Source organism: Ammospiza nelsoni, chromosome 2 (assembly GCF_027579445.1).
Source record: "Ammospiza nelsoni isolate bAmmNel1 chromosome 2, bAmmNel1.pri, whole genome shotgun sequence".
In the NCBI taxonomy this organism is placed as follows: Eukaryota; Metazoa; Chordata; class Aves; order Passeriformes; family Passerellidae; genus Ammospiza; species Ammospiza nelsoni.
This window is the reverse complement of record NC_080634.1, coordinates 119627391-119655389: the sequence shown is the minus strand read 5'-3', so window position 1 is coordinate 119655389 and position 27999 is coordinate 119627391. Positions and strand designations below refer to the sequence as shown.

General features: G+C 49.3%; 1 protein-coding gene across 1 annotated transcript; it reads right to left on the bottom strand.

The window, feature by feature from the left end:
* Positions 1 to 1140: 1140 nt before the first annotated feature.
* Positions 1141 to 26825, bottom strand: LOC132087624 (trifunctional purine biosynthetic protein adenosine-3-like). The gene is made up of 21 exons (XM_059493983.1): positions 26681 to 26825; positions 25529 to 25624; positions 24562 to 24736; positions 23124 to 23235; positions 22615 to 22674; positions 21246 to 21371; positions 19861 to 19948; positions 19018 to 19103; positions 18426 to 18594; positions 15018 to 15249; positions 14790 to 14884; positions 14064 to 14170; positions 11254 to 11452; positions 10190 to 10441; positions 8680 to 8829; positions 7484 to 7690; positions 6607 to 6747; positions 5121 to 5251; positions 2601 to 2742; positions 1723 to 1838; positions 1141 to 1419 (listed from the first exon to the last, which is right to left on the bottom strand). Exons 1-21 carry the CDS (start codon positions 26823 to 26825, stop codon positions 1141 to 1143), a joined length of 3108 nt encoding a protein of 1035 aa, XP_059349966.1.
* Between the last annotated feature and the right edge of the window lie 1174 nt (positions 26826 to 27999).

Here is a 27999-nt window from a genome sequence, read left to right as displayed (position 1 = left end):
TGAGCCTGATGTGAAATGAGAGGGACCCCAAATCTCACCCAGTGCCAGCCCTGCCATGGCAGGGACACCTCCCACTGTCCCCAGTGCCCAGCCTGGCCTTGGGCACTGCCAGGGATGCAGGGGCAGCCCCAGCTGCTCTGGGCACCCTGTGCCAGGGCCTGCCCACCCTGCCAGGGAACAATTCCTCATTGCCAAGATCCCACCCAGCCCTGCCCTCTGGCACTGGCAGCCATTCCCTGGGTGCTGTCCCTGCAGGCCTTGTCCCCAGTCCCTCTGCAGCTCTGCTGGAGCCCCTGCAGGCCCTGCCAGGGGCTCTGAGCTCTCCCTGCAGCTTCTCCTCTCCAGGTGAGCACCCCCAGCCTGGCTGCAGAGGGGCTCCAGCCCTGGAGCAGCTCTGTGAATCCTCTGGGCTCTCTCCAGCAGCTCCATGACTTTGTTGTCCCAGCAGCAGATCCTGTTTGGGGTTACTCCGGGAAGTTCCCACTGCTCTGCCACAGAAATGGATTCCTGGGAAGGATGAATTCCCCTTGGAAACACCAGATCAGTTTTACAGCTCGAGCCCTGTCCATGTAACACATTTTCTCCTTTACAGGTTGAAAAACAGAACGAAGGAATTCCAAACCTGAAAAGCCAACCTGGCTCCCACCATGGATTGTCCAAGGGGTGTGTGACAAAAGCTGTGATCTTGGGGAAAAGGCTGGGAAGGGAAACTTGGGATACTGAGACATCCAAGAGAAGCACATGGAGGAGAAGGGAAGAGGAGGGAAAATGAGCTGAGCCCGAGCCCCTCAAGGACCCGCCCAGAGCCCCTTGGGGACCTACCCAGAGCCCCTCGGGGACCGGCCCAGAGCTTTCCCTTGGAAAAAGAAGGTGGAATAATTGAATAATTGAATCCCTCAAGGATCTGCCGAGAGCTCCTCAAGGGACCCGCCCAGAGCCCCTCAGGGACCTGCCCAGAGCCCTTCAGGATCTGGCCCAGAACCTCTCAGGGACCTCCCCAGAGCCCCTCAGGGATCTGCCCAGAGCTTTCCCTTGGAAAAAGAGGGTGGAATAACTGAAGGGCGCCCAGAGCCCCTCAGGTCCTGGCCAGAGCCCCTCTGGGATCCACCCAGAGCCCCTCAAGGATCTCCCCGGAGCCCCTCAGGGACCTGCCCAGCGCCCCTCGCGTTCCGCCGCCTCCTCGGTAGAGGCCGCTCCGCGTCCCTGCTCCTCCTCCGGGCTCAGGCTCTGGCTCTGCCGCCTCCAGCACGTTCTTCCGTGGGCTCCCAGCCATGCGGCCCCGCTGGCCACGAGCTGCAGGGCCAGGGGGAAGGCCCTGAGCTCGGCCTCCTGCAGCCGCTCGCCCAGCGCTGCCTCCGTGTCCCCCGGCCCCGCGGGCAGCGGCTCCCGGCGGATGGCGGCGCCGGCGCCCGGCTCCTCCTGCGGGCACAGAGCGAGGGAGGCCCGGGCAGCACCGGGGAAGGGGCCGGGGGTGTGCGGGAAGAAAGGATTTCTTCTCTTGGGAGGAGGAGAAATGGGAAAATCCCACCCCAAAATGCAAGGGAGGAAGACAGGGCTTCAAGCAACTCCAAATCTTCCTGGTTTTTACTGGTAACAATCCCAAGGTTCTCACCCCTTCCCACACCTGTTACCTCTGCCTGTTTCTGCCCCTAGAAAGAAAAGGAAAAAAACAAATGCCTAACTTCCAAATTTTGCTGATTTCCCAGTTTTGAGGCCACTCACCAGGACGAAATGCACGGTGCAGCCTGTGACTTTGAACCCACTTTCCAGGGGCTCTTGCTGGGCATTCCCATCCTTGGTGAGTGGAAAGAGCGATGGAGAAGCATTCAAAATTTTCCCTGGGTATCAGTGTGAGAGGAGAAAAAAAAAAAGGAAAAAAAAAGATAATTTGAACTGAATTTCCTTAGAAATAAAATGAGGTGAGATCATCAGTCCAAACCCTGAGCAGTACGGAGGGAATTCTGCTCTTCCAAGAGCACGCGTGCAGCAAAATTACCAAAGGAGCCTGTCCAGGCTGTCAGTGAGTGAGTAACTCCTGAGCAAGGCCTCAGGAGCTGGCACTAACTCACTGCTCACCTCTCAGTAACTCACTGCTCACCCCTCACTCACTTAGGGCACACACTGAGCTGTGTCAGGGTGTGCAGGACACCACAGGAGGCAGAAATTCCTCCTGGGAATGGATAAATCCATCTTTCTCCCATTTTTCTGAGAGAGAACTGTGGGGGCTGAGTTCAGCAGGACTCCCCAGCACAGCTCCCTGGCAAAGGATGGGACCAAGCTCCTTCCCTGGGGAAGGCACAGAGCCACTCCACACCCCCAGTTTGCCCCTCTCACTGCTGAGGCACCACAAGGAGTTCCTCTGGAAATCCTCAGCTAGAATCCCAATACAATCCCACTGACAGAGGGAAGGGGAGCAGAATCCCAAATTCAGAATTCCCACAGTCCCAATGCCAGAGGGAAGCACAGGGTTTCCATCCTGGAATGTCAAAAGTGCCAGCAGGGCTGAGGGATTTAATCAAAGGACAAGGAACTCCGACAGTGCAATCCTGGTGAGACCAGCCAGCCCTGCTTTAGTTTCTCTTTTACGTTTGATTCCTCACCTTTCCATTTTCGGAGAAAAGGGCTGGACAGAACTCTCATGAACCCTGACAGGCAGATCAGCTCCACAGAGAATTCCTCCAGGACTCGGTCAATGGTGCTGTCGAATTCCGAGCGACTCCCGTACAATTTGTGATCAATCACCTGGGGCAGTGAGACACAACACAAGGTGGGACTGGGAGCAGTTGCTTGGGCAATAAAGAGGAATAAACCAGATTAATTCCAGGAGACTCCATGATTTAAAAGGAGGGTGCACTGAGGTGGGGTCGCTCTTTTCTGCCATTTCCCAGGTGAAAGGGTGAGAGGAAATATCCCTGAAGTGCACCAGGGGAGGTTCAGATTGGAGATTAGAAACAATTTTTCCCTTTTAAGAGTGGTCAAACACTGGAATGAGTTGCCCAGGGAGGTGGTGGAGTCAGTGGGCCAGACCCTTGGCTAAGGGGAGGAGGAGGTCCTTTATTTCCACCCCACCTCCCATTTTCAGCCCCCCCAGGTGAGTGCAGATTCCTGACTCTCCTGAGGACCTTCAAACAAGGGGCTCACAAAACTTTGTGCTCTTGCTTGTGAAAATCTGAGTGGATTTTGGTATCACTTATTTTTTAGACATGAGTCAGAAAAATATGACATGAATCCAAGTCAGGAGCTGAAGAAGCTGCTTCAGAACCCTTTCCATGCCGGGACACCCTCTAGCAGAATTTATTTCCATCTGTGCACAGCTGTAAAAACACCTCCTCAAAACCATTTAATATCAGAAGGAGGAGTTCCTGCCTTTGACATCCCAAGTCACGAAATGCTCTCAGCCAATGCTGGTGGTCCTTGCCAGGGGTTTTTATGGAACAAGCCAGAGCAAATTCCTGTCCCAAAGAGCTGCCTTGTGGCCCACAGGCAGGAGAAAACTTGTATGGGACTGGGCACAATGTGAGACACAGGTTTTCATCCTGGAGAGGAGAAGCTGCAGGGAGAGCTCAGAGCCCCTGGCAGGGCCTGAAGGGCTCCAGCAGAGCTGCAGAGGGACTGGGGACAAGGCCTGCAGGGACAGCACCCAGGGAATGGCTGCCAGTGCCAGAGGGCAGGGCTGGGTGGGACATTGGCAGTGAGGAATTGTTCCCTGGCAGGGTGGGCAGGGCTGGCACAGGGTGCCCAGAGCAGCTGGGGCTGCCCCTGCATCCCTGGTAGTGCCCAAGGCCAGGCTGGACACTGGGGACAGTGGGAGGTGTCCCTGCCATGGCAGGGGTGGCACTGGGTGAGATTTGGGGTCCCTCCAACCCAGACCAACCCAGTCTGGGATTCTGTGATTCTAAGGAAAGATACACCCAGGAGACATCACATTCCTGTGCTTTAAAGAACCTGAAGTTTGACTGATTTCAGCCAAAGCTTGAGGCTCATGGGCTGCAATCTCAGACCCAAGCCATCCACTGAAATCCCTTCCCTGGGATGCAGCACTCACTGCTGAGCTGGGAAAAGCCCCCAGACCCCAGTGAGGCCTCCCAGCTCTGTGCTGCGTCCATGGAGCTTCACACTGAAGTGAAACCTCAGTGCTCAGTAAGGACTTCCTGACCAGCCACAGGCTCAGCAGCTGGGAATAGAAAGGAGGAGGGGATGTGTCCTTACTGTTGGAGATGGATAATGAGATGATTGGTTTTCGCAATTAAGGGATGGATACTGTGTGTATATTAAGAGAAGCTTTAGTGATGTATAATTATGTTATTGTGGTTTAGATGTCCTCTGTTCTCCCCACAGTCCCCTTTCCCCTCTGTATTGTTCCCAGCAGACAGCCTGGGCTCTTTAGGACAGGTAGAAAGAAGCCATGTGCACACACTCATTGCATGGGAGGGTCAGGAATGGAAAAGCTTGGTGCTGGGGGGGCATGACAACACCTGACTCTCCAATCAAGGTGCAAGAAATCAGTGTCCACCAAAAAACTGCAAAGAAGAGCTGACTGACAGACTTTGGGAGGGCCTAGGGGTGGCTAGTGCAACCCTGAGGGGTGTAAAAGGCAAAACATCAATCCTGAAGATTAGGGCAGCCACGAGGGCAGCTCCCAGCGCTGCAATTTTTCCTTATTTCATCCTTGTGCTGTAATTCCTGTAAAGGTTTAATGTTACAGACATCTTTTATGAAAAATCCTTTCCTTAGGATTTTTCCTCCTGAGAAGCTGAGAGGCCTCAGGAACAAAATGTAAACAATGGTTATCTGCTGCTGTGGAATGCAACAGGTGCATCTGTGATTGACCCATGTTGTTTCTAATTAATGCCAATCACAGTCAGCTGCCTCAGACAGAGAGTCCGAGCCACAAACCTTTGTTATCATTATTTCCTATTCTCTTCTTACCCAGCCTTCTGATGAAATCCTTTTTTCTATTCTTTCAGTATAGTTTTAATGTGATATATATAATAAAATAATAAATCAAGCCTTCTGAAACACGGAGTCAGATCCTTGTCTCTTCCCTCAACCTGAGCCCCCTGTGAACAGTTTACCAAACCCTCTACCCCTTTCAGAGTGAGCCGTGGTTTCCCGCTTACCCGCGTGGGGATCCCGGCGCGGGCGGCGCGGCGCAGCTCGGGCACCCCGGGCCTGTTGGAGATGACCAGCACCAGCTGGGCACAGCTGCCCGGCTCCCGGGCACCGCCGATCAGGGCAGGCAGGGCCGTGCCTCCAGCAGGGAGAGAGCACACAGGGGACACGTCAGCACCCAGCCTGGGCAGCCCTCTGAACCCTTCCCTCAGGGAAATCCACAGAGCCCGGCCTTGGAAGAATTTACCACAGTTTCCCCCACCTGGATGGACAGTTTCCCTCCCATGGACTCTTGTTTAACAATGAACCACTCCTGTTCCCTTCCCCACATGTCCCAAAGTCTCCTTTCCCCGTTCCCTCATTGGGTGTGGTATCCCTGGTGGCCAGCCCCATCTCCCCTGGAGGGCAGTGTCCTTTGCCCTCGGACCCTTGGCCACTGACCCCACACTTAACCTTGTGCTTTGTCTTTTGTTTCCCTTTGGCCTGCTGAAATAAATCTCCCTGGAACTGACCCTACAAATGCCCTCCTGCCTCTCTTGGCTGAGCTAGCTGAGTGTGGTGTGTGAATGCTGTAGATACATATAATATTGGCTTTTTGCAGATATTAAAGTGGATCTTATATGTGTGATGTTAAAGTAACTTTGTTATAAAGATATTTTTTATTTCTGTTGTTAATTAAGCTCAGTGAAATAGTTGATATCAGTGTGCTTGTGTTAAACTCCTTGCTTGGGTGGGATAACACCCAATGAACACAGGATGAGCACACCTGTACACATCTGCCAGCTATCAGCGCTCACCCTCTGAAGGCAGTGTGGGCCAGGGCCCAAAAACTGAAGGTGATGATAAAAAAGGACTGAAACCACACCCAAGGAATACACATGCTCTAAAAAAGTGGACCCAAGAAGAAGATATGCTAAACAATTATTGGAACATGTAAACTGCTTTGGGGAAAAAAGTTTGGTATGCATAAGCATCTATGAATATGCAAAGGGCTGATGCAATGAAAAGGTATTTAAGGGGTATCCCTGATGATAACAGGGTGCTCTTGGCTGAGTAACAACCTTTGCTCTGTGCTCCTTGTCTCCTGTTGTCCTTTATTAAACTTTTTACATTTTCACAGGAGAGTGAACATGTTTTTCACAGCGGACTTGACTGCCTTGCCTGAATGCCTCCCCAAGCAGCTTTTCCACAGGAGGTGCTTATTGGGAATTATAGGTAGCAGGATCCACCATGCAAACCCCACTCTGCCACACCACAGCCCTGGGAGGAGCTCTCAGCTGCTGCTCACAGATCTGCTCACCCACAACCAGCCCTGAGGGTGGGGGCACTAATAAAGCTCAGTTTCTAAGCAGTGCAGCACAACTCTGACCTACAGTGAAACCCTGGACTTTGAGGGGTCTGGAGATTCCACTGGAAGCAAGGCCAGGTGGTCACACCTGAACCAGCCTCTGCTGTGTGAGGAGTTTCTCTGTGCCAGGACAAGTGACAGCTCACCTGCTCCAGAGACAAGAACAGCCACCTTCACCTTCCTCCTCCTGGGCTGGGGCTGGATATCAGCAGTGCTGGAGTCCAGCAGCTGCTGGGGGCTGCTCAGCTGCAGGGCCTCTGCAAGATTCTCCACTTCAATGTGACAACCTGCTCCAAACACATGAGAAAAGTGTTAGATTTTACCTTTTCATTAAACTGACTTCGTGCAGTTTATTAATAATGTTTCAACAACAAGAAATTCCATCAGCAGTGAGTTTATGCTGGCACAGATGGAGCTCCAGAGGGATTCTGTGCTAGAACAGCCCAGATCCCAGGAGCTGTGCTGCTCTCTGGTGCTCACAGAGTTGTTCACAAAGGCCCAGACATGGGCTTTTCAAGGATTAGTCCCATCTTTTATACCTCCCGTGTTACAAAACGACACTGGCAGAACTGAAGTGACATTTTGGCTGCCCAAACTGTTGGGTTTCCAGAAGGATTTGGTTCATGTCCTGCTGGATGTCAATCAGTGCCACACCAGGGTTCAGCCTGACCATCACCAGATGTGACTGTACAAAGCTGTGGCCTGTCCTCAGCCTTTACACAGGTCTGTGTGAGCTGGGGAGGGCTGGACAGGAGGGGAGGTGATCACCATGAGGGTGGTAAAACATCCCCTGATTTTTGGAACAATCAGCACAGGGATTCCCTGAAGCCCCAGGGAGGGGAGGAGGTTATCCAGGTGCTGCCACTCTGAAACAAGAACTCATTTCTCATCTATTTAATACTGAAATGTAGATGTGGAGGTGTTCAGCAGCCTCCAGCCTAGTGAAACAACAGGAAAGTGGTGTGGACTACACAGACTTTGCAACAGGGAGTCTCTTCAGTCCCACAAGGACCCCCTGCTCACCTGTGTGACAAGGGGCAACCACCTTCCCAATCAGCCAGGCCTCCTGCTGCCTCTGGATGTCCTGGAGAATGTGCTGGGCCAGCTCCTTCTGCACGACCAGGACAGCCCCAATGCCACAGGGAAGGCTCTGGGCCATCTCCTCTGCAGAGAGGTTCCCCTCCTTGTAGAGCCAGCCAAAGATTTCAGGGATCTTCCAGCTGAGAGCATCTGGGAAAGAATGAAATTGCTGTGTGGGCAGCACAAATGTTTGTTATTACTTATTATTTACTGTCTGCAATGACAGTGATGTGTCACAAGAGCTGATAGAGAGCAATTCTTGCTGCCACAGAATCCCCAAATTCCCGGGGCTGGCACAGCCCTGCCAGCCCATGCAGTGCCAGCTGTGCCCACCTTGTGCCCAGCGCAGAGCACTCAGTGCCACCTCCAGGGCACACCTGCAGGGATGGGCACTGCAGAGCTCCCTGGGCAGCCCCTGCCAAGGCCTGAGCTCCCTTTCCATGGGCAAATTGCTGCTGCTGTCCCAGCTGAGGGGACCTTAAAACCCATCTCAATCCATCCTCTGCCATGGCAGGGACACCTTCCCCTATCCCAGGCTGCTCCAAGCCCCAGTGTCCAACCTGGCCTTGGAAATTTCTTTCTTTCCTTTCCAATTTCATTCCAGAGAAATACAATCCAACACACAGACAACTTTCTTCCTCCCTCCCCATCCCCACTGTATTTTTAGACTCACGTGAACACGGTTTTCTTTAGTATTGCAAACTTCTGAATTCTTTGCCCAATTTTGGCTTCATCAGAAAAAGTTCTGCCTTATAGATGTCAGATGTGGTGGGGAAGCTACCAAAAAGTGCATTAAATATGTGTGTGTGTAGAGCAAATCATGCAAATCTATTGCCCTACCAAACCTCAGTATTTGGTCAAAATGTTTTGTTTGGAGAGGTGTCCTGAGGAACACACAATCTTCCCCAACACTTTTTGTCCTGGAGATGTGCTGCCCTAATCTCCTCTGGAATTTCCCTTCTCCAACCAAGAGTGGGGATGGTGACTTGGAACAGGAATGGCTTTGGCAGCCCCTTGGGAAGCAGCCACGTGGGGCTGTTCCCCTCTGCAGGGACATTTCTGAGGACTCCACAGGTGACGCTGGAGGTCAAGGCCGTGCTGGGCCTGAGTTCTGTGCCCCAGGCACCCTCAGTACTCACCCAGGACGGCGCTGACGTGCTCGGGCAGGAGCCTGGAGATGCCCCCCAGGAGCCCCTCGGCCGTGGGGGCAAAGCCCTTGACGTGCCCTGAGCGAAGGAGGGGCAGCAGAGCTGGGCTGAACATCTTCCCCGGGGTCAGCAAAACATCTCCTGCAAGGAACAGCCTCAGCTCAGGCCTGCTTAAAACTCAGGAGAGGTTTAGAATCAAAAATCACAGAAGGGTTTGGGTTGGAGGGACCCCAAATCCCACCCAGTGCCACCCCTGCCATGGCAGGGACACCTCCCACTGTCCCCCGTGTCCAGCCTGGCCTTGGGCACTGCCAGGGGTGCAGGGGCAGCCCCAGCTGCTCTGGGCACCCTGTGCCAGGGCCTGCCCACCCTGCCAGGGAACAATTCCTCATTGCCAGGATCCCACCCAGCCCTGCCCTCTGGCACTGGCAGCCATTCCCTGGGTGCTGTCCCTGCAGGCCTTGTCCCCAGTCCCTCTGCAGCTCTCCTGGAGCCCCTTTGGGAACTGGAAGGGCTCTGAGCTCTCCCAGAGCCTTCCATTCTCCAGGCTGAATTCAAAGGATTTGTTTCAAAGGCCATGGGGTGTTTTTGGGAATGTTTCCCAGACAGGTTCTCTCCCAGTCTTTGCAGAAGGCCTTGGGAAGGAGGCAGATGTAGCCATGATATTTTCTGAAAAACCCTTTCCTTAGGATTTTTTCTCCTTCCTGAGAAGCTGGGAGGCCTCAGGAACAAATGTAAACAGTGGTTATCTGCTGCTGTGGAATGCAACAGGTGCATCTGGGGTTGGTCTCATGTGGTTGTTTCTAATTAATGGCCAATCACAGCCCAGCTGTCTGGACTGTCTTGGTCAGTCACAAGCCTTTGTTATCATTCTTTGCTATTCTTAGCCAGCCTTCTGATGAAATCCTTTCTTCTATTCTTTTAGTATAGTTTTAATATAATATAGATCATAAAATATTAAATCAGCCTTCTGAAACATGGAGTCAACATTCTCGTCTCTTCCCTCATCCAAGAACCCCTGTGAACACCAGCATAGGCAGAAGTGCTGTCCACTCCTGCAGAGCAGCGGGCACCATCCCCACCCCGCAGAGCCCTGGGCACCATCCCCACCCCACAGAGCAGCGGGCACCATCCCCACCCCGCAGAGCAGTGGGCACCATCCCCACCCCGCAGAGCCCCGGGCACCATCCCCACCCCGCAGAGCCCCGGGCACCATCCCACCCCGCAGAGCCCCGGGCACCATCCCACCCCGCAGAGCTCCGGGCACCATCCCCACCCCACAGAGCAGCGGGCACCATCCCCACCCCACAGAGCAGTGGGCACCATCCCCACCCCGCAGAGCTCCGGGCACCATCCCCACCCCACAGAGCCCCGGGCACCATCCCCACCCCGCAGAGCCCCGGGCACCATCCCCACCCCACAGAGCCCCGGGCACCATCCCCACCCCACCAGCCCAGCCCCACGGGAGCAGCCGCGGCCCCGGGGAGGGAGGGGAGCGCACCCAGCGTGCTGTGCCCGCAGGTGCCCGGCGCAGGCGAGGAGCAGCGCAGCGAGGATGTCAGCAGGACGCTCCGCACGAGGCCGAAGCCGCGGCCGGGGATGCCGGGGCAGCCCAGCCCCAGGAGCGCGTCCCCCTCCCGGGCCCGCTGCAGCCCCGGCAGGCGCTGGCCCCGCTCCACCGCGCCCACCGCGAACCCCGCCAGGCCACAGAGCCCCGGGGCACTCGGAGCGCCCACCTCGGTCACCTCCTCACCTGCAAGGGGAGACAGCGCTCAGCACCTCCTGCGTGTGGGCGTTTTACACTCACAGGATCACACAATGGTTTGGGTTGGGAGGGATCTTACACCCACCCAGTGCCACCCCTGCCATGGCAGGGACACCTCCCGCTGTCCCCAGTGCCCAGCCTGGCCTTGGGCACCGCCAGGGATGCAGGGGCAGCCCCAGCTGCTCTGGGAGTTCCATCCCAGCCCTGCCCACCCTCCCAGGAAACAATTCCTACGCAATATCCCACCTAACCCTGCCCTCCCTCAGCTCAAAGCCATTATTGTAACACCATTTTAAATTCATGGCATCTCCTAGAGTCAGCAGCACATCCAGCCACGCACAGCCCAAGAAGATTCAGATGTATTTTTAAAATCCTTCTTGGTTTGTTACCTCACCTCAAGACTCCAACAAAACCAAGCTTCATGAGAGAAGTGATTTTGTCATTATTGATTCTGGTACCCACGTAGCACCTCCCTGAGTATGGGAGAGGGCTTGGAAACATTGACACTGACCAGTGTGAGGCTTCCAGTTCTGCTCTCCTTGGTTCAGGGATAAAAAAGGAAGAACAAGGAAGGTCTCTTCCAACCTTGTGATTCTGTATGAATACTAAACCCCATCTTTCTGTGCTGACCCATTTTACACACTAGCAAGAGCTGAAGCACAAATTCCCAACTGTTTTTCCCACCAAACACAAACCAACAACTGCAGGGCCATATTCTGCCTCCGCCTGCCAAGTCCATTTCTCTGGTGATAAATTCAACCTCAGACCCTTCACATCTCAGAGGAGAGGAGGGTCCCCACCCAGGAAAGCACAGCCTGCGCTCCTGCAAGCCTCAGCTATTCCTTCTTTGATGGTTTCCATCACTTCAGCATCGAGTTTGCCACAGGACAAATGGCTGAGGAAGAAGAGGGGCTCAGCCCCCTGGGCCAGGAGCTCATTGACACACAGGGCCACCAGGTCCTGCCCGATGGTGTCGTGTCTTTTACAGACCTGGGCCACCTGCAAAACATGGTGGGAAGGAGAAACAGGCAAAACTCAGTTATTCATCAGTGAAATCAGCAGAAACCTTCTTTTCCCTGAAAGAAATCTCTACAGGACACACATGGAAGACAGAACTTGGTGCATTACCTGGTTGAAATCAAGAGAAAACAGCTCATTTTCTTGCAGACAGGAAAAGAAAACTCTATTTTGCTTTTTTAAAATATTAGTTCAAATTTCAGCCATAGAAATTCTATTTCAGCTGCCTAGAAATTGTCATTTTGAGTTGGTTTTTTTTTTTTTTTTTTTTTTGTTTGTTTTTTTTTTCTTTTTGGAATATTATCATAGAAATTCCATGATTATCATAGAATCATTGGATGATTTGGGTTGGGAGGGATCTTGAAGCCCACCCAGTGCCACCCCAGCTATGGGGACACCTCCCACTGTCCCAGGCTGTTCCAGCCCCAGTGTCCAGCCTGGCCTTGGGCACTGCCAGGGATCCAGGGATGGAATTCCATCCCAGCCCTGCCCACCCTGCCAGGGAACAATTCCTCATTGCCAATATCCCAAGGGTGCAAAAGGCCTTTAATGATCAGTGGACAAACTTCCAAGGAGGTTCCTTTCACTGGCACAGTTCCATCTGTGCAGAAAGGGCCAGGACAGAGGGATGGGTGAGGGAATAATGTGAATAAACACCACTGGATTCCCAATGGGGAGGGAGCAGCACCCAGACAGAGCCTGGGCTTGGATTCCTGATGGATTTCCCTGGCTGCTGGGTTGGGGAGTGCCATGGAAACAGGCAGCCCACGGCCTCTGCTGCTCCTCCCTGCCCCTGCTCCAGGAGCGATCCTGGCGGGCAGCTGCCAACCTGTCCTTGGCCAAGGAGGAACCTTGGGAACACAGCTGGGGATGTCTCTGTGCCAGGCAGTGCAACAAAGGCCCACAGGAGCCTGCACCACTCACTTTTCATGCTCAGAGGTGCCTGAGGGTGTGAGACTGCCAAAGACTGGGGGATGATTCTGCTCAGTCTCCTGCTGTTTGTTGTCCTGGCATTAAAGGCAGAAACCATTGGAAACAAGGGACATTGCTGTGCCTGACAATGAAAGGAGCTTCAGATCTCCACTCTCCTGATGGCTGAAAACCTCCTGATTCAATAGATAAATAAATCCCCAGGCCAGCTTATCCTGATTCAATGCACAAATATACCCCTGGTTCAATTTATCCCAATTCTCCACATAAATATATTCCTAACTCAGCTTGTCCTTTGTGTTCTTGCCTAATTAAAATTCTTTATTTCCTGGCTTCTTTAATGTTTATTTCTTCCATCCTTCCATTCCCCAATGCTCTGAGCTGTTCTCCTTCTCCACACACAATTTATTAGTCTGAGCCTGCCAGTTCTCATTCCAACAACTCCCTGTGCTCCTCCACACAGACCCTCCTCAAAGCCAGTGGAGCCTCCAGTTTATAGCAGAAATTCTGGGCTTCAGTGCCTCAAGTTTTCAGCTAAATTTGGGGTTGTTATCATTTCACCACAAAATATCCACATCCTCAATTAAGTATGCCCAGGCCTGGCACCAATAACAATTTCCAAAGTGCAGGTGCCCACTGTGGTGGACTCAGGAGTGTTTGTGGAGCTCAGGAGGGTGCAGCTGGTGGCACTGAAACAGCCCTGGCAGGTGGTTGGAACCCTGGTTCTCTCCTGGTTACGGAGAATTTCAGACTTTCTGTGCTAACAAACACTGACCCCCAAGAGAACACTGCATTTGAGCTGAAACTGTGGAGAAAACTTCCAAAATTAAATTATAAAACTGAAATTATTGGTGTGTAGTTTAAATAGAATTGTGTAATATCACGTGGTAAAAAACTTAGAGTTTAAAGTTTTAGAATACAGTAATATATATAAAAGAAGATAAAAGTTTTTAAGCAGAAATCACTCCTTCTTTACCTTCATCTTCTTCACCTTCTTCTTCATAGGTTTAAGTAGCATTGTGTAATTAGATAAAAAGCCGTATTACAAGTCATGGGTAGTTAGTTACTAAATTAAAAGTAAAAATAATTTAAGTGTAATTTCTTAATTAGACAGTTTATCCTTAAAAAACCTTATAGAAAGACACAACTCCAGTTTTTACCTTGTTAGTAAAGTACTGTAAAACTCACAACTTGTAAGACTGTAACATAAATAAAAACTAATAAACATCTAAGTCCACGATACAACAAGATACAGACATGTAAAGAAACAGCATAAAGACATCGAAGTGAGTAAATAAAAATTGAAATCCAAAATAGGAGGGATGAGGAAATGCCTTAATCTTAAGGCTGAAATCCTCTTGCAAAACTATAGAGAATATTTTTCCCTATAACACATAAAATTATAGAGAGATGAAAGTGTTCAAATTGCTATCAAACAAAAGCCTCCATATCGAAGTTATCAGATGGTAAAGTAGTTGTAATCTATAAGTAGTGTAAACAGAGAAAGAGACAAAAATTATAAGACCCTATACCCCCAAAGAGAGAAGAAGACCTCTATTCCCAGAGATAAAGATGATTTTAGAAATAAATAAAAAAAACTAAAAATCAACAGCAGGTGCCATCAGCTGTGCTGCAGTGGAGCTGCCAGTTAATCACTAATTACCTGCAGTTTGGGTCCAAGGCCCTTGGTCTGGGACACCAGGATGGGATCATCATAGCCAGATGCCTTCAGGTCAAAGAAAGCAGCAAAGCCTCCTCCTTCTGAGCGACCTGCAGAGGGCAAACACAGCATGGGCTGGATTATGGGAAATAAAACACCCAAAACTCTCACCAAGAAAAGAACTGCAAATTATCCCCAAATCCCTGGGGCTGGCACAGCCCTGCCAGCCCATGCAGTGCCAGCTGTGCCCCATGGGCACCTTGTGCCCAGCCCAGAGCACTCAGTGCCACATCCAGGGCACACCTGCAGGGATGGGCACTGCAAAGCTCCCTGGGCACCCTTTCCATGGGCAAATTGCTGCTGCTGTCCCAGCTGAGGGGACCTTAAAACCCATCTCAGTCCATCCTCTGCCATGGCAGGGACACCTTCCACTGTCCCAGGCTGCTCCAAGCCCCAGTGTCCAACCTGGCCTTGGTAATTTCATTTATTTATTTCCACTCTATTCCTCTCCATTCTGCACCTCTAAGAAGCACAATCCCCTCTATGGCAAGGCAGGAATTTGTTAATTCATCACAAGAGGAGTGACAAGAAAGAAATTTATTTTCTTTCTTTGTGGTGATCCCAGCCCAATTTCCCAAGCTCAGTTTCAATGCCACGAGTGCATTGCCCAACCCCCAGGGAGGAAAAACCCAAACACTGAGGGAATTCCCAGATTCTTCCCAGTCCTACCTGCCCTGGTGCCTCTCACAGCTGATGTTTGTGGCAGACAGCTCAGAACCTCCCTGGCTCCAGCTCCCACGTGTCTGTCCTTGTACATCAGGGCCCTGTGGGGAGGGAAGGACGAGCTGGCAGCAGCAGGGACCCTTTCTGCAGGCCCAGCAGAGGTGGCCCAGATGTGAGGGGCAGGGGGGAACATCTGGGAGAGGCAGGGGGAACATCTGGGCCATGCTCACGTACAGGGGCTGGTGCAGCAGCCGCAGGCCCCGGTGCCCAATGTCCCTCCTGAAGGTGGCCCCCTGGAAGTGGATGGTGGCCACCCCCCTGTTGGCTTCTCCCAGGGCTTCCATCAGGTCCTGCCTGACAGCAGTGATGGACAGGACTCTGCCACCAGTGGTCACCACCCTGCCATCCTTCAGCGCTGTGCCCCCGTGGAACACCTGCAGCCCCAGCTCCTCGGCTTGCAGAAGCCCTGCAAAGACAAATTTGGGGATTCTCTGAGGGTTTTGAATTGCATTCTCTGTGGACAATCTCAGATTTAAGGTGGGAAGAGCCCACCCAGTGCCACCCCAGTAGCACCAGCACCACCCCAATCCCTGTCCCCAAGGCCACATCCAGACTGCTCTGGGACAATTCAGTGACTCCAAACCTCCCTGGGCAGCTCAGCCCAAGGCCTGACCACTCTGCCAGGGAAATTTTTGTGCCAATCTCCAACCTGAGCCTGCCCTGGTGCCATTTGAGGCCATTTCCTCTCCTCCTTTCCCTGCCCCTCCTGTCAGGAGCTGTGCAGAGCACTGAGGTCCCCCCTGAGCCTCCTTTGCTCCAGGCTGAGCCCCTTTCCCAGCTCCCTCAACTGTTCCTCCCAGGATTTGTTTTCCAGATCTTTCCCCAGATCCATCACCTTCTGTGGGCAAAACACTGAAGATTCAAGTCCTTTATTCAGTCAAGGGAGAACAACAGAAATTTTCACCTTTGCTTTTTTCTGAGAAACAGCATCATCAGTGAAAGGCTGCACGGGCCCCAGGAATTCTCTTCTGAGCCATTCCATAATGGAATTCCAGACTGGTTTGGTCTGGGAGAGACCTGAAATCCCACCCAGTGCCACCCCTGCCATGGCAGGGACACCTCCCACTGTCCCCAGTGTCCAGCCTGGCCTTGGGCACTGCCAGGGGTGCAGGGGCAGCCCCAGCTGCTCTGGGCACCCTGTGCCAGGGCCTGCCCACCCTGCCAGGGAACAATTCCTCACTGCCAAGATCCCACCCAGCCCTGCCCTCTGGCACTGGCAGCCATTCCCTGTGTGCTGTCCCTGCATCCCCTGGCAATTGTCTCTCTCCAGCTTTCCTGGGGCTCCTCCAGGCCCTGCAAGGCCACCCTGAGCTCAGCCCAAAGCTTCTCCTGTGCAGGTGAGCAATGCCAGCTGTGCCAGCCTTTCCTGCCAGCAGAGCTGCTCCATCCCTCTGCCCATCCTGGAGCCTCCTCTGGGCTCTCTCCTACAAGTCCACATCTGGGGCACCCCAAAATTAAAGAAAAATCCCAGAGGAGCAGAAATGTGGGATCCAGGAGCCCCCACAGGACACATCCCTGCCCTGTGCCAGGAAAGCTGTGCTCTCTCTGGGAGCTGTGTGGAATTTGTGCAGGGTTTTCCTGCAGGAAATCTCAATTCACAGCCATTTCCTGCCTGGATTCCCCCCTTTCCCTGGCATTAAACCATCAGTGCTGATGTTACCTCTGCTCTCCCCCACTATTCCATCCTGCCCACTCCACACAATTCCCTGGAACTGTTCCACAAACACTCACGGGGCTGCTCTGACACAGGGGAGCAAAACTGTGCAAGGTTTGGAGTTTGTTTGGATTCCTGTTTGGAGGGAAGGATAAGGGAACAGGAGGAACTGCTGCCATCACCTGGGAAATGAGAATCAAGCACGGTTTGTTTAGATTCCTGTTTTGATAAGGGAACAGGAGGAACTGCTGCCATCACCTGGGAAATGAGAATCAAGCACGGTTTTCTCCTTGCTACAGGCTCAAGGGATTCTTTCCCCTGGCCCTGCTGCAATCCGGACCCTTTGCATCCTGTTTTAAGGAATACTCAAGAATAAAAGGTTTGTCAAGCCATTAAGATCAGAGAATCACAGAATATCCTGAGCTGGAAGCACACACAAGGATCGCCCAGTCCCACCCCTGGCCCTGCACAGGACACCCCAACAACCCCACCCTGGAAGCATCATCCAAAAATATGTGGTCTAATGTGAAAAAGAGAATAAAAACTAATAAACCCCATGAAACTCCTAAGTGGAAGATAACAGCAGAATAATAACATAATAATAAAAAATAATAATCATAATTATGTAATTATAATGAAGAAAAGAAATAATAAAAAAATCATAATAAATAAAAGAATAATAAAAGAATGGATTGGATTCCATTGGTTTGACTGGTTTTTTTTGTGATTAACAAGTAGGGGGTCAGAAACCCAGCCAGGGACAAGGCACCAGAACACAACATTGTCCCTGAGCAATGGAGAAATGGAGAATCTCTCTTTTCCCCAGAGAGAAAATGTCAAAAATTGCTGCCAGAATTGGGGAGCCCTGGCCAGGAGCTGAGGTGCTGGGCTGGGCTGACACCAGCTGAGGGTGGGACTGGCTGGGCAGGAGCTGAGTGGGATGGAAATGGTTCTGTACAGTTCCCTCTGGTTTTAGGATCATGAGATCCTGAACCAGGAGTACTGGGACAGAGGAGATGGATATTGGATACCTGCATGAATCCTGAATAGCAATATCAATATCCCAATGGATATTGAATACCTGCATGAATCCTGAATAGCAATATCCAAATGGTATTGATATCTAAATGCATATTGAATACCTGTATGCATCCTGAATATCTATAGCCAATATCTAAATGAATACTGAATACCTGTGTGAATCCTGAACATCTATATCCAATATCAAAATGAATATTGAATACCTGCATGAATCCTGAATAATATCAAGATATCAATATAGATATCAATATAGATATCAATACAATATAGACATCAATATAATAATATCAGCATAGATATCAATACCATTTGGATAATATAGCTATTATAATATATCTATTATCCAAATGGTATTGATATTTAAATGATATCCAATATCCAAATATATATTGATATCTAAATGCATATTGAATACCTGTATGAATATCTATATCCAATACCAAATGAATATTGAAAACCTGTATGAATCCTGAATATCTCTGTTGAATATCTATATGGATATTGAATATCTATTTCTAACATATATATAGATATTGGATACTTATGCAAATAGTGAACGTCTGTATCAAATATCTATATTGATGTTGAATATCTACATGGATATTGAGTATATATATCAAATATCCATATAAATATCTAATATCTATATGCATATTGAATATCTATATCTAAAATCCAAATGAATATTGAACATCTCTATCTAATATATATAGAATATCTATTCTAATATCTATATGACTATTGAATACCTACATGAATATCGAATACCCATCTCTAATATCTAAGTTACTATTGAATACCTACATGAATTCAGAATATCCCAGTGCCCACCTTGCCCAGACCCCTGTGAGGAAGCAATTAAATAATTAACAATCTCCCAGAGTTACCTGTTACCTCCATGCCTTTGTCAGAGTCCCCTGGGTATCCTGGGCTGGCCATGACCACACACACAGCAGTTCTGTTCTCCAGCCAGGCTGGCATGCAGCTGCAGAGTTTGCCATCAACTGTTGCTTGAATCACTTCATAAAAATCATTTTTAAGCAGAGGGAGAATTACCTGTAGAAAAGTTTTCAGAGTGATGGAAATTTATTTTTATTTTGTTGGCTTGTTGAAGTTCACCTTAGGGAAAATTCAGTTGATGGAATACAATCTGTATGTGCCAAGCCAGTTTTCCCTTGGAAACTCTGGGTTTCAATTTCATTTGCACCATCTTTTGGAACCAAAAAATTTAGAAACATAAGGTGTGAGCTTATGTAGAAGGAACATGAATTTAGGTCTCTCCCATTCTGCTTCTATCCAGAAAAACAAAACCTGAGAAACAGATTTTTTTAACTAATAATTCATAGAAGCTGACGAGCCAAAATGTTACCTCAGACATTGTCTAAGATAGTCACATCCAGATCTTTCCCTAGAAATAAACTACAACAGTAGGAGGTAAAAGAATGGAGCATCTTGAATTTTTCAGTGTGTTCCACTCACCTGACACTGGGGATCCCCAAATTGGCATTTAAAGTTTAAAATCTTCACCCCCTCCTTGGTCAGCATCAAACCTGTTTGCAGCACACCTGGACACAAAGCCAAGCAAATAACTTAATCATTTTTTTATTTATTTATTTGGAGAACTCCTTTAAAAGAAACAGAGCATTTTGGAGCATTCTGCAAATCAGAAGGCATGAGGAGCAAGAGTTCTGCAAGCCACAATAATCCCCAAATATCCATAAAAGTGACAAGCGGCCACCTAAGGAGCAGGGCACCACATTTTAAACCCCACAAAGCAAAGGTTCTCTGGCATCGTGCACCCAACTCCATTCTTACTCAACTCCCACTCCATTCTTACTCAGGCACTGTAAAAAAGGCCCCAAAAAGCAGAATTTGAAGATGTGAGTAGGAGCCCAACTCTTTGGAGGTCTGAGATCTCCTCAGTGCCAACAGCAGCCCTTGGCATAAAGTGGCACCTGTGGGCACCACCTGCCTTTTCCTAAACAGCCTCTGGATAAAGACCTGGAGAAAATGGACATTGTTGTATGTGTAGGAGTGAGCAGTACTGCAGGACTGAAGTGTATGTTCTGCCCTGAACAGAAAATAAATCTGTTTTATTTCAAAATATTTAATAAAGTCATGCTGTTTTAAGGAAACAAGGCCAAGGTTCTCTCCCAAACAAAGAGCTGTGAACCAAACTGAGTGAGGCTTAACACTGCATGAAAAATGAGCTGCTGCTGGGTTGCTTTTTTAAAGCAAGCACCATCTGGAACTCAGGAGCAGCCTCTGACAATGGAAGTGACCTGGAGAGGGGCTCACCTTGGCTTTCAGGTGCTCACTCACCTACATAGGCTGCTTCTTCTTGTCTCAGGCTGTCCACCATGTGCTGGAGGATGCCACCCTTGATTTGCTCCAGAAGAGCCTCTGGGACCTGACAAGCAAATGAGAGCCATGAGGCAGTGGTGGCATCTGCTGGCCCTGCTGGAAGGACTGGGCAGGGCTGAGGAGCTGCCTGAGATGTTTGCTTAAATATTTTTCTCTATTACAATTTTGCTGCTTTTTCTTTATTACAATTTTGTACCCCCAAGCCCTGCTCCTTCCCTTGGAGCAGGGAACAGGCAGCAACATAAACTGGGTGTTCTTACAGAGCAAAAACAGGGAAAAGGTTGGTTTTACTCAAAAAAAACCCCACAGTTCCACAAGTTTATCCCACATGGAGCACTTGCCAGCAAGGACAAAGAGTCTGGGAACAGAACCCACAGGCAAAGAAATGGGACTGTTCTCCTTTACTTATGGACATTTGACCAGAACCTTCCAAATCATCCTCAGAGTGCGCTTTGGTGGCATCTATCTGGGTAGAAATTATTCTCAGCCCTTAACTAACAGAAAGATTTGGTGAAATATTTTTCTTTATTACAATTTTTTGCTGCTCCTTCCCTTGGTGGGGGGGTGTTGCCTGAGGGGGAGAATCTCACTGCTCTGCCTCCCGAGGGGGTTTGGGTGGTCCTGAGGGATGGAATCTCACTGCTCTGCATCCTGAGGGGGTTTGGGTGATGCTGAGGGGATTTGGGTGGTCCTGAGGGATGGAATCTCACTGCTCTGCATCCTGAGGGGGTTTGGGTGATGCTGAGGGGATTTGGGTGGTCCTGAGGGATGGAATCTCACTGCTCTGCCTCCTGAGGGGGTTTGGGTGATGCTGAGGGGATTTGGGTGGTCCTGAGGGATGGAATCTCACTGCTCTGCCTCCTGAGGGGGTTTGGGTGGTCCTGAAGGGGAGGAATCTCACTGCTCTGCCTCCTGAGGGGGGAATCTCACTGCTCTGCCTCCCGAGGGATTTGGGTGGTCCTGAAGGATGGAACTTCACTGCTCTGCCTCCTGAGGGGGTTTGGGTGCTTCTGAAGAGGTCTGGGACTGGACCCTGGGCAGAACACAGCCAGAGCACTTCTGTCCTTGGAGAAACACCCACTGAAAACGTGGTGGAGCAGTGCTGTAAGGACCAACAAGGACGCCCAGGTTATGCTCAGGCCCCACAGGGAATTCTGCAGGGATTCCTGATGTGGCGCTGACGGGAGCAAGCGTCAAAAGAAACTTAGAGAAACACTAAGTTTAGGAATAACTGAAGAAGTAAAAGAGGGGTTACTCCAGAGAATTAAAGCCCAAAGGATGACTGTCGGGGTGAGAGCACTCCAGGGGCAGCAGGGCCCTGCAGGGCAGGGCTGGGGCAGTACCTGAGGCACGGGGCAGTAGGCACCCATCCCTGCCGTGCTGGGACCCTGCTCCCCGTCCAGCAGCCGCTTGTGGGGCTGAGCCGGGGGCATGGAGGCCACGGTGACACCGTCGGTGAAGCAGGAGCACTGCAGGGACAGAGACAGGCACAGCGGTGACAGCGGTGACAATGGCCACAGCACAAGGGACAGCACTGCTGAGCCTCAGCTCAGTTCTGCTGGAAAATGTGGAAATTGCAGAGGCCCACACTGCAAAGTGTCACCGAGATATTTTATGAAAAATCTTCTTTGCCCAGGATTTTTCTCCTGAGAAGCTGAGAAGCCTCAGAAAGGAAATGGAAACAATAATTATCTGATTGCTTGGAATGTGGTCTGGAGGTTGCTCACCAACAGGTGCATCTTGGATTGGTTCCATGTGAATTGTTTTAATTAATGACCAATCCCAGTCCAGCTGTGTCAGGACTCTGGTCAGTCATGGGTTTTTAGTATTCATTCTTTTCCAGCCTTCTGATATCTCCTTTCTCTCTTTAGTATAGTTTTAGTATACCATTTTAATACAATATAACATACAATATACAATAGATAATATACAATATATAAAATATATAACGTAACATATCAGCCTTCTGTGAACATGGAGTCAAATTCTCCACAGCAAAGGATATTCAATCCCACCCAGTGCCACCCCTGCCATGGCAGGGACACCTCCCACTGTCCCAGGCTGCTCCAGCCCCAGTGTCCAGCCTGGCCTTGGGCACTGCCAGGGATCCAGGGGCAGCCACAGCTGCTCTGGGCACCTGTGCCAGGGCCTCAGCAGCCTCTGAGTAGAATTTCTCAGGATCCATGTAGATCAAATAGGAGCCATTTATTCTGCTACAAACCCATTGACCTGAAGGATTCATTATTTCTTTCTCATGTTTAAATTACCAAGAGGAATGGTGGCTCTCTTTACAGCTCCCTTTTAATGAATCAGATTTTGAGTCACATGGGAACACATGCCTGTCCTCTGGCATGTGAATAGCCTAAAGGAGGCACTCAATATTACCACAAAGTTACAGATGTAACAAGAATTATCAAGGCAAAGTCCATAAAAACATGTTTTGGGTCACTTCAGGAGGAAATCCCCCCCCCTAAAATAACCACTATAAATGCAATGTCATTGTTAATGTAGAAAAAAAATCTACTGACAACATACATTGGTTAGCATGACACAGGGCTTAGATAGCATGTTATGAAATAGATATTCATTTGTCAAAGTGCAAATAAAACAAAAAGAATGAAAGAAATTTGAAACAAAAATGTGGGTGTTTATATAGAAGCACAGCAATAATGCCAAAGAGTAAAAGCACAACATCACACCATCAATACCTACAGAAAGTTCTTCCCCTTGAAGCAGTTCTTCAATAACAACCATCTCTCCAAACATTCTGTCCTGTAAAAGACAGAGCAAAACAAAAGAAATCCCCAGTGAGCAGATATGACTCCACTGCCTAAATCCTCTCTTGATTTTCTTCTAACAAAATAACCAATGTCTATGAGAAGTGCCAGCTTGCTTGAATGCCAGTGGGGAAAGCCACTGGAATTCATTTGGACATAAGGAGGCAACACTGAAATATTCCCTATCAGGTCTGGGAGACAAGGAAAAATTACAATTTGGAGGGGCAGAGAAGGGGAACCTGAGGCTAGAACAGCAATTCAGTCACAAAAGCTCCCAGCCCTGCCTGGGGCACACAGGAGGAGTCTGAGGAGACCCAGGGAAACTCTTGAGTCAAATGAACAATTTCTCCCAAAAACGCTGGCCCCTGTTGCAGGAATTACAAAATCCCAGAGTACAGAGCACCAAGGTTTGGACTGGCAGGGGTTAATTAAGGATTTTTGTACCTGCATAATCTCCTGGACAGCTCTGCAGGCCTCCTCCTTGCTGGCTGCAATGGTCACTTCCCTCCTGGCCGCTGGTCCCCGCGCCCGCACCACCCATGCAGGGAAGTCTGTGCTTTAAGGGAAGCAGAGAGGGGTCAGACATCCCTGCTGCATCAAAGGAATCCAGGGAAAGCTCCACTTTGCTCCTGGATGCCCCCCACACTCCCATTGTGCCTCCAGAATTCCCCCACTTACTTGGAAACACAAGCTAAATCCAGAACTTAAAAAAGAACAAAGCACCACCCTGGTAATGAATGGATTTTACCTTTACCAATCACCCCCTGGCTTGTGAGTAACCAAAAAAAACCTTTTTTGAAAGGCTGAATTTCCTGTTTCCTGAAAGAACACCTCACTCTCCTTTCCACACTGTGATTTCTGTTAGGTTAAACCTCAGACCAGTTGATACCACCCAGGCTCCCTTTTCCCCCATCTCTTTGTCCACACCTGGGACAGTTTTCCCTTTGGAGCCCTGCATGTGCTGACAGAGAAGGTGTTGGCCTTGTCTCTGTGTGGCAGCAACATCAACTGGGTGTTCTTACAGAGCAAAAACAGGGAAAAGGTTGGTTTTACTCAAAAAACCCCCCCACAGTTCCACGAGTTTATCCCACATGGAGCACTTGCCAGCAAGGACAAAGAGTCTGGGAACAGAACCCACAGGCAAAGAAATGGGACTGTTCTCCTTTACTTATGGATATTTGACCAGAACCTTCCAAATCATCCTCAGAGTGCGCTTTGGTGGCATCTATCTGGGTAGAAATGATTCTCAGCCCTTAACTAACAGAAAGATTTTTTTAAATACTTTTCTTTATCACAATTTTTTATCTATTAATGACGTATTGAGCATCTTGAAGGAGTAGATGGAAAAGAAGAAGAGCTGGGAATTCAGAACAGAAAAATCAACTGCTGCAGTTCACAAAATCACAAAAGGGTTGGGTTGGAAGGACCCTAAATCCCACCCAGTGCCACCCCTGCCATGGCAGGGACACCTCCCACTGTCCCCAGTGTCCAGCCTGGCCTTGGGCACTGCCAGGGGTGCAGGGGCAGCCCCAGCTGCTCTGGGCACCCTGTGCCAGGGCCTGCCCACCCTGCCAGGGAACAATTCCTCATTGCCAAGATCCCACCCAGCCCTGCCCTCTGGCACTGGCAGCCATTCCCTGGGTGCTGTCCCTGCAGGCCTTGTCCCCAGTCCCTCTGCAGCTCTGCTGGAGCCCTTCAGGCCCTGCCAGGGGCTCTGAGCTCTCTCTGGAGCTTCTCCTGTCCAGGTGAGCTCTGCCAGCCTGGCTCCAGCAGCTCCACAGCTGCACCTTCATAATCTGTTTCTAGTTCCAGAGCTGATTAACCCAGCAGGAGCTGAGGGGTTCCAGGTGATGGCAGAGGAGCTCCATGGCAGCCCATGTACCTGGAGATGAACCTGCAGGCCTCCTGGGGGGTGCTGAAGGCTGCCCAGCGTGCTGTGGGGAGCCCGTGGCGCTGCAGGAAGGCTTTGCTGGAGCTGCTGCTGGAGGCCAGCTGGGCTGCCCTGGCCCCAGGCCCGAAACACCGAACTCCTGCTGCCCGCAGGTCATCCACGATCCCTGAGCCGAGAAACAGCACAGGCACTGAGGAGGCTCCTTGGGGACACAGAGCCACCACAGAAACAGCACAGGCACTGAGGGGCCTCCTTGGGGACACAGAGCCACCACAGAAACAGCACAGGCACTGAGGGGGCTCCTTGGGGACACAGAGTGCCACCCAAACAGCACAGGCACTGAGGGGGCTCCTTGGGGACACAGAGCCACCACAGAAACAGCACAGGCACTGAGGGGCCTCCTTGGGGACACAGAGCCACCACAGAAACAGCACAGGCACTGAGGGGGCTCTTTGGGGACACAGAGCCACCACAGAAACAGCACAAATACCAAGGGGGCTCTTTGGGGACACAGAGCCACCACAGAAACAGCACAAACACCAAGGGGGCTCCTTGGGGACATGTAACAAAAGGAGATTCCCGTCCATCATCCCTTTGTTACACCTCCCTTTGTCTCAGGTAATTAATGCACCTTCCAATGAGGTTCTGAATATCCACTGACTCTTCTCAGCCTGTGGTTTTAGGGCTCTTTAGCTTTGTACTTTACTGAGCCCTCCCAGAGTTACCCATGCATTTTAAAGCAGATTTCAAGGTGCTGATTTTTTCTGTCAATATATGATTATATTACATTACAATACATTACATTATATTATATCTTTATTTTATTATAATTATATTTTACTTTATTATAATTATATCTATATTATAATTGTATCTATATTATAATTATTATATTATATAAATACAATTTATATTTTTTCAGTCAACTTAGTTTTATTTAATTATTTTATTAACTTACCAGCTGCCAGAAGAGCTTCTGGGCCGACTACCACAAGCCCAATGTTGTGATCTTTGCAGAACTGGGTGACAATAGTGTGATTGCTCACTAATACAGCTGAAAAGGAAAAATAATTAACTGAATGTAAAGCCTAAATAAGAGACAGGGGATGAGAATGCCTTTTTTCCATCCTCCTAATTGTGTGTTTAAAACCATGAAGCAGCTCACTAAGGGCAAAGTGGAATATCAATGTAATAAAAGCAGCTCCAAAAGGAGCTGGGAACAGCTCCAATTTGCACTACTGTTTTTAATACACATCTGCTAGCTGATTAAATCTCCTTTATTTGCCATGTGTAATCAAGATATATTTTTAAAAGCTGCTTATCACAACAATAACAACTTTGAGAAATAAAACTTAAGTTTGGGAAAGAAGCTCAATTTCAACAGCTGAGTAAAGATTTACTCAAAGCATTGGATGATACAGCTAAATTTCACTGAGCTGCCTGGGCAGGCACAGAGATGTTTCTATTCAGAATTAAGAACTTTGAGCCCTCTGCTTCTGGGTTAAGTTTCACTGGAATTGGTCACAGAATTCAAGCACAAAAGTGGAAGAGATGAGGTGTAGAAATAGAATAATATGGTATAATAAAGTAATTAATTAGCCTTCTGATAAGATGGAGTCATATGCATCTTTTACTCCCCCTCGTTGGGGTTGCCCTGCATTTACTATACCTGCCTGTCCCCATCACATTCTCTGAAAAATCCTCTTTGCCCAGGATTCTTCTCCTGGGAAGCTGAGAAGCCTCAGAGAAAAAGGAAAACAACATAATCTCATTTGCTTCTCCTGTGTTTTGCTGCTTGGGAATGTGGTTGGAGATGGTTTATCCAATGTGCGAATTGTTTTGACTTAATGACCAATCATGGTCAGGCTGGAAGGAGTCATGAACTTTAACTGTCATTCTTTGTAGCCTCCTGTCTGTATCCTTTCTCTGTTCTTTAGTATAGTTTAGTATAGGATTCTATAATATCATATAATAATAAATTCTAAGAACATGGAGTCAGATTCATCATTTTCCTCCTTTGTCCTGGGCACCCAGCAAACACCACACCTGCCCAGTTGGTTTGTCTCAGTTGCTGATTGCTTGGACGGGGATTTTTCTCCCCCCTTTTTACCTGAATTGGAGATTTTGCCGTTGTCAGCCGTGCCTGCATTTCCTGGAGCCACAAACACATGTTTGACGTGGGGGGACTGGGCCAGCTTCCAGGCCAGGGCGTGCTCCCTGCCGCCGCTGCCGACCACCAGCACCCGCTCTGCCATGGCCCTGCGGCACAGAGCCGTGCAGATCCTCACTTCAGGGACAATTCCTCCCAGGCTGAGCCTGGGAATCTTGGAGGAAAGAATTCAAACAATTATTATCTCTCTTTCTGTAACCATTGTTTATAATTATGGTCCTCCACAGTGTGTTATTCATAGTCACCAATAGTGTGAGATTCACATTCACTGAAAAATCCCATTGCCCAGGATTCTTCACCTGGGAAGCTGAGAAGCCTCAGAGAAAAAGGCAAACAATAATTATCTGATTTGCTTCTCCTGTGTTTGCTCCTTTGGAATGTGTTTGGGGATTGTTTACCCACAGGTGATTGTTTCATTGGACTCTGGTGTGAATTATTTGGCCAATCAGGGCCAAGCTATGTCAGGACTCTGGAGAGAGTCACGAGTTTTCATTATTATCTTCTTAGCCTTCTGTAAGTATCCTTTCTGTATTCTTTAGTATAGTATTCTTTAATATAATATAGTATCATAAAATAATAAATTAGCCTTCTGAGAACATGGAGTCAGATTCATCATTCCTTCCTTCATTGGGGCACCCCACAAATACAATACACCTTAGCAAGTCAAAAGACCTGTACTTTATATACCTATATAAAAAGACCTGCTGCTTTCATTAAACAGAGCCTTCTGATCCACCTGGTGGAGGACTGGAGTCTTTCTTTCCGTCCCTGTCACACAGCAGCACCCCTGCCCTCAGCCAACAGCACAGGGATTCCATCCCACTGCCACAGCTTTTGGGTGACATTCACCCAGTTTAGGGCACAAAGGGGCTTGTAGGCTGTGGGACACGGTGGCTGTGCCAGCAGTGCCACTGGATGGACACATTGGTCACATCTGGTTGAAATATGGACAACAAATGCACTGGGAATTGCCCCCACTTGTTCCAGCAGAGTGAAAATTTCATCTCTTAAGCACCCACAGATAGGAAATAATCGTGCCTCGAGTAGGTCTCATCAGGTCCTTTGCACAACTGCACAGGACAGGGCTAAAAGTGTGATACAAATGGTCTAAAAATGTATTTATATATATATATGTGTATATATATATACATATAATATGTTTATATACATATTATATATATTATATTTTTATACTTGTAGATATTACATATACATATATGTGTATATATACGTTTTATACATTATGTGTGTTTACTTCT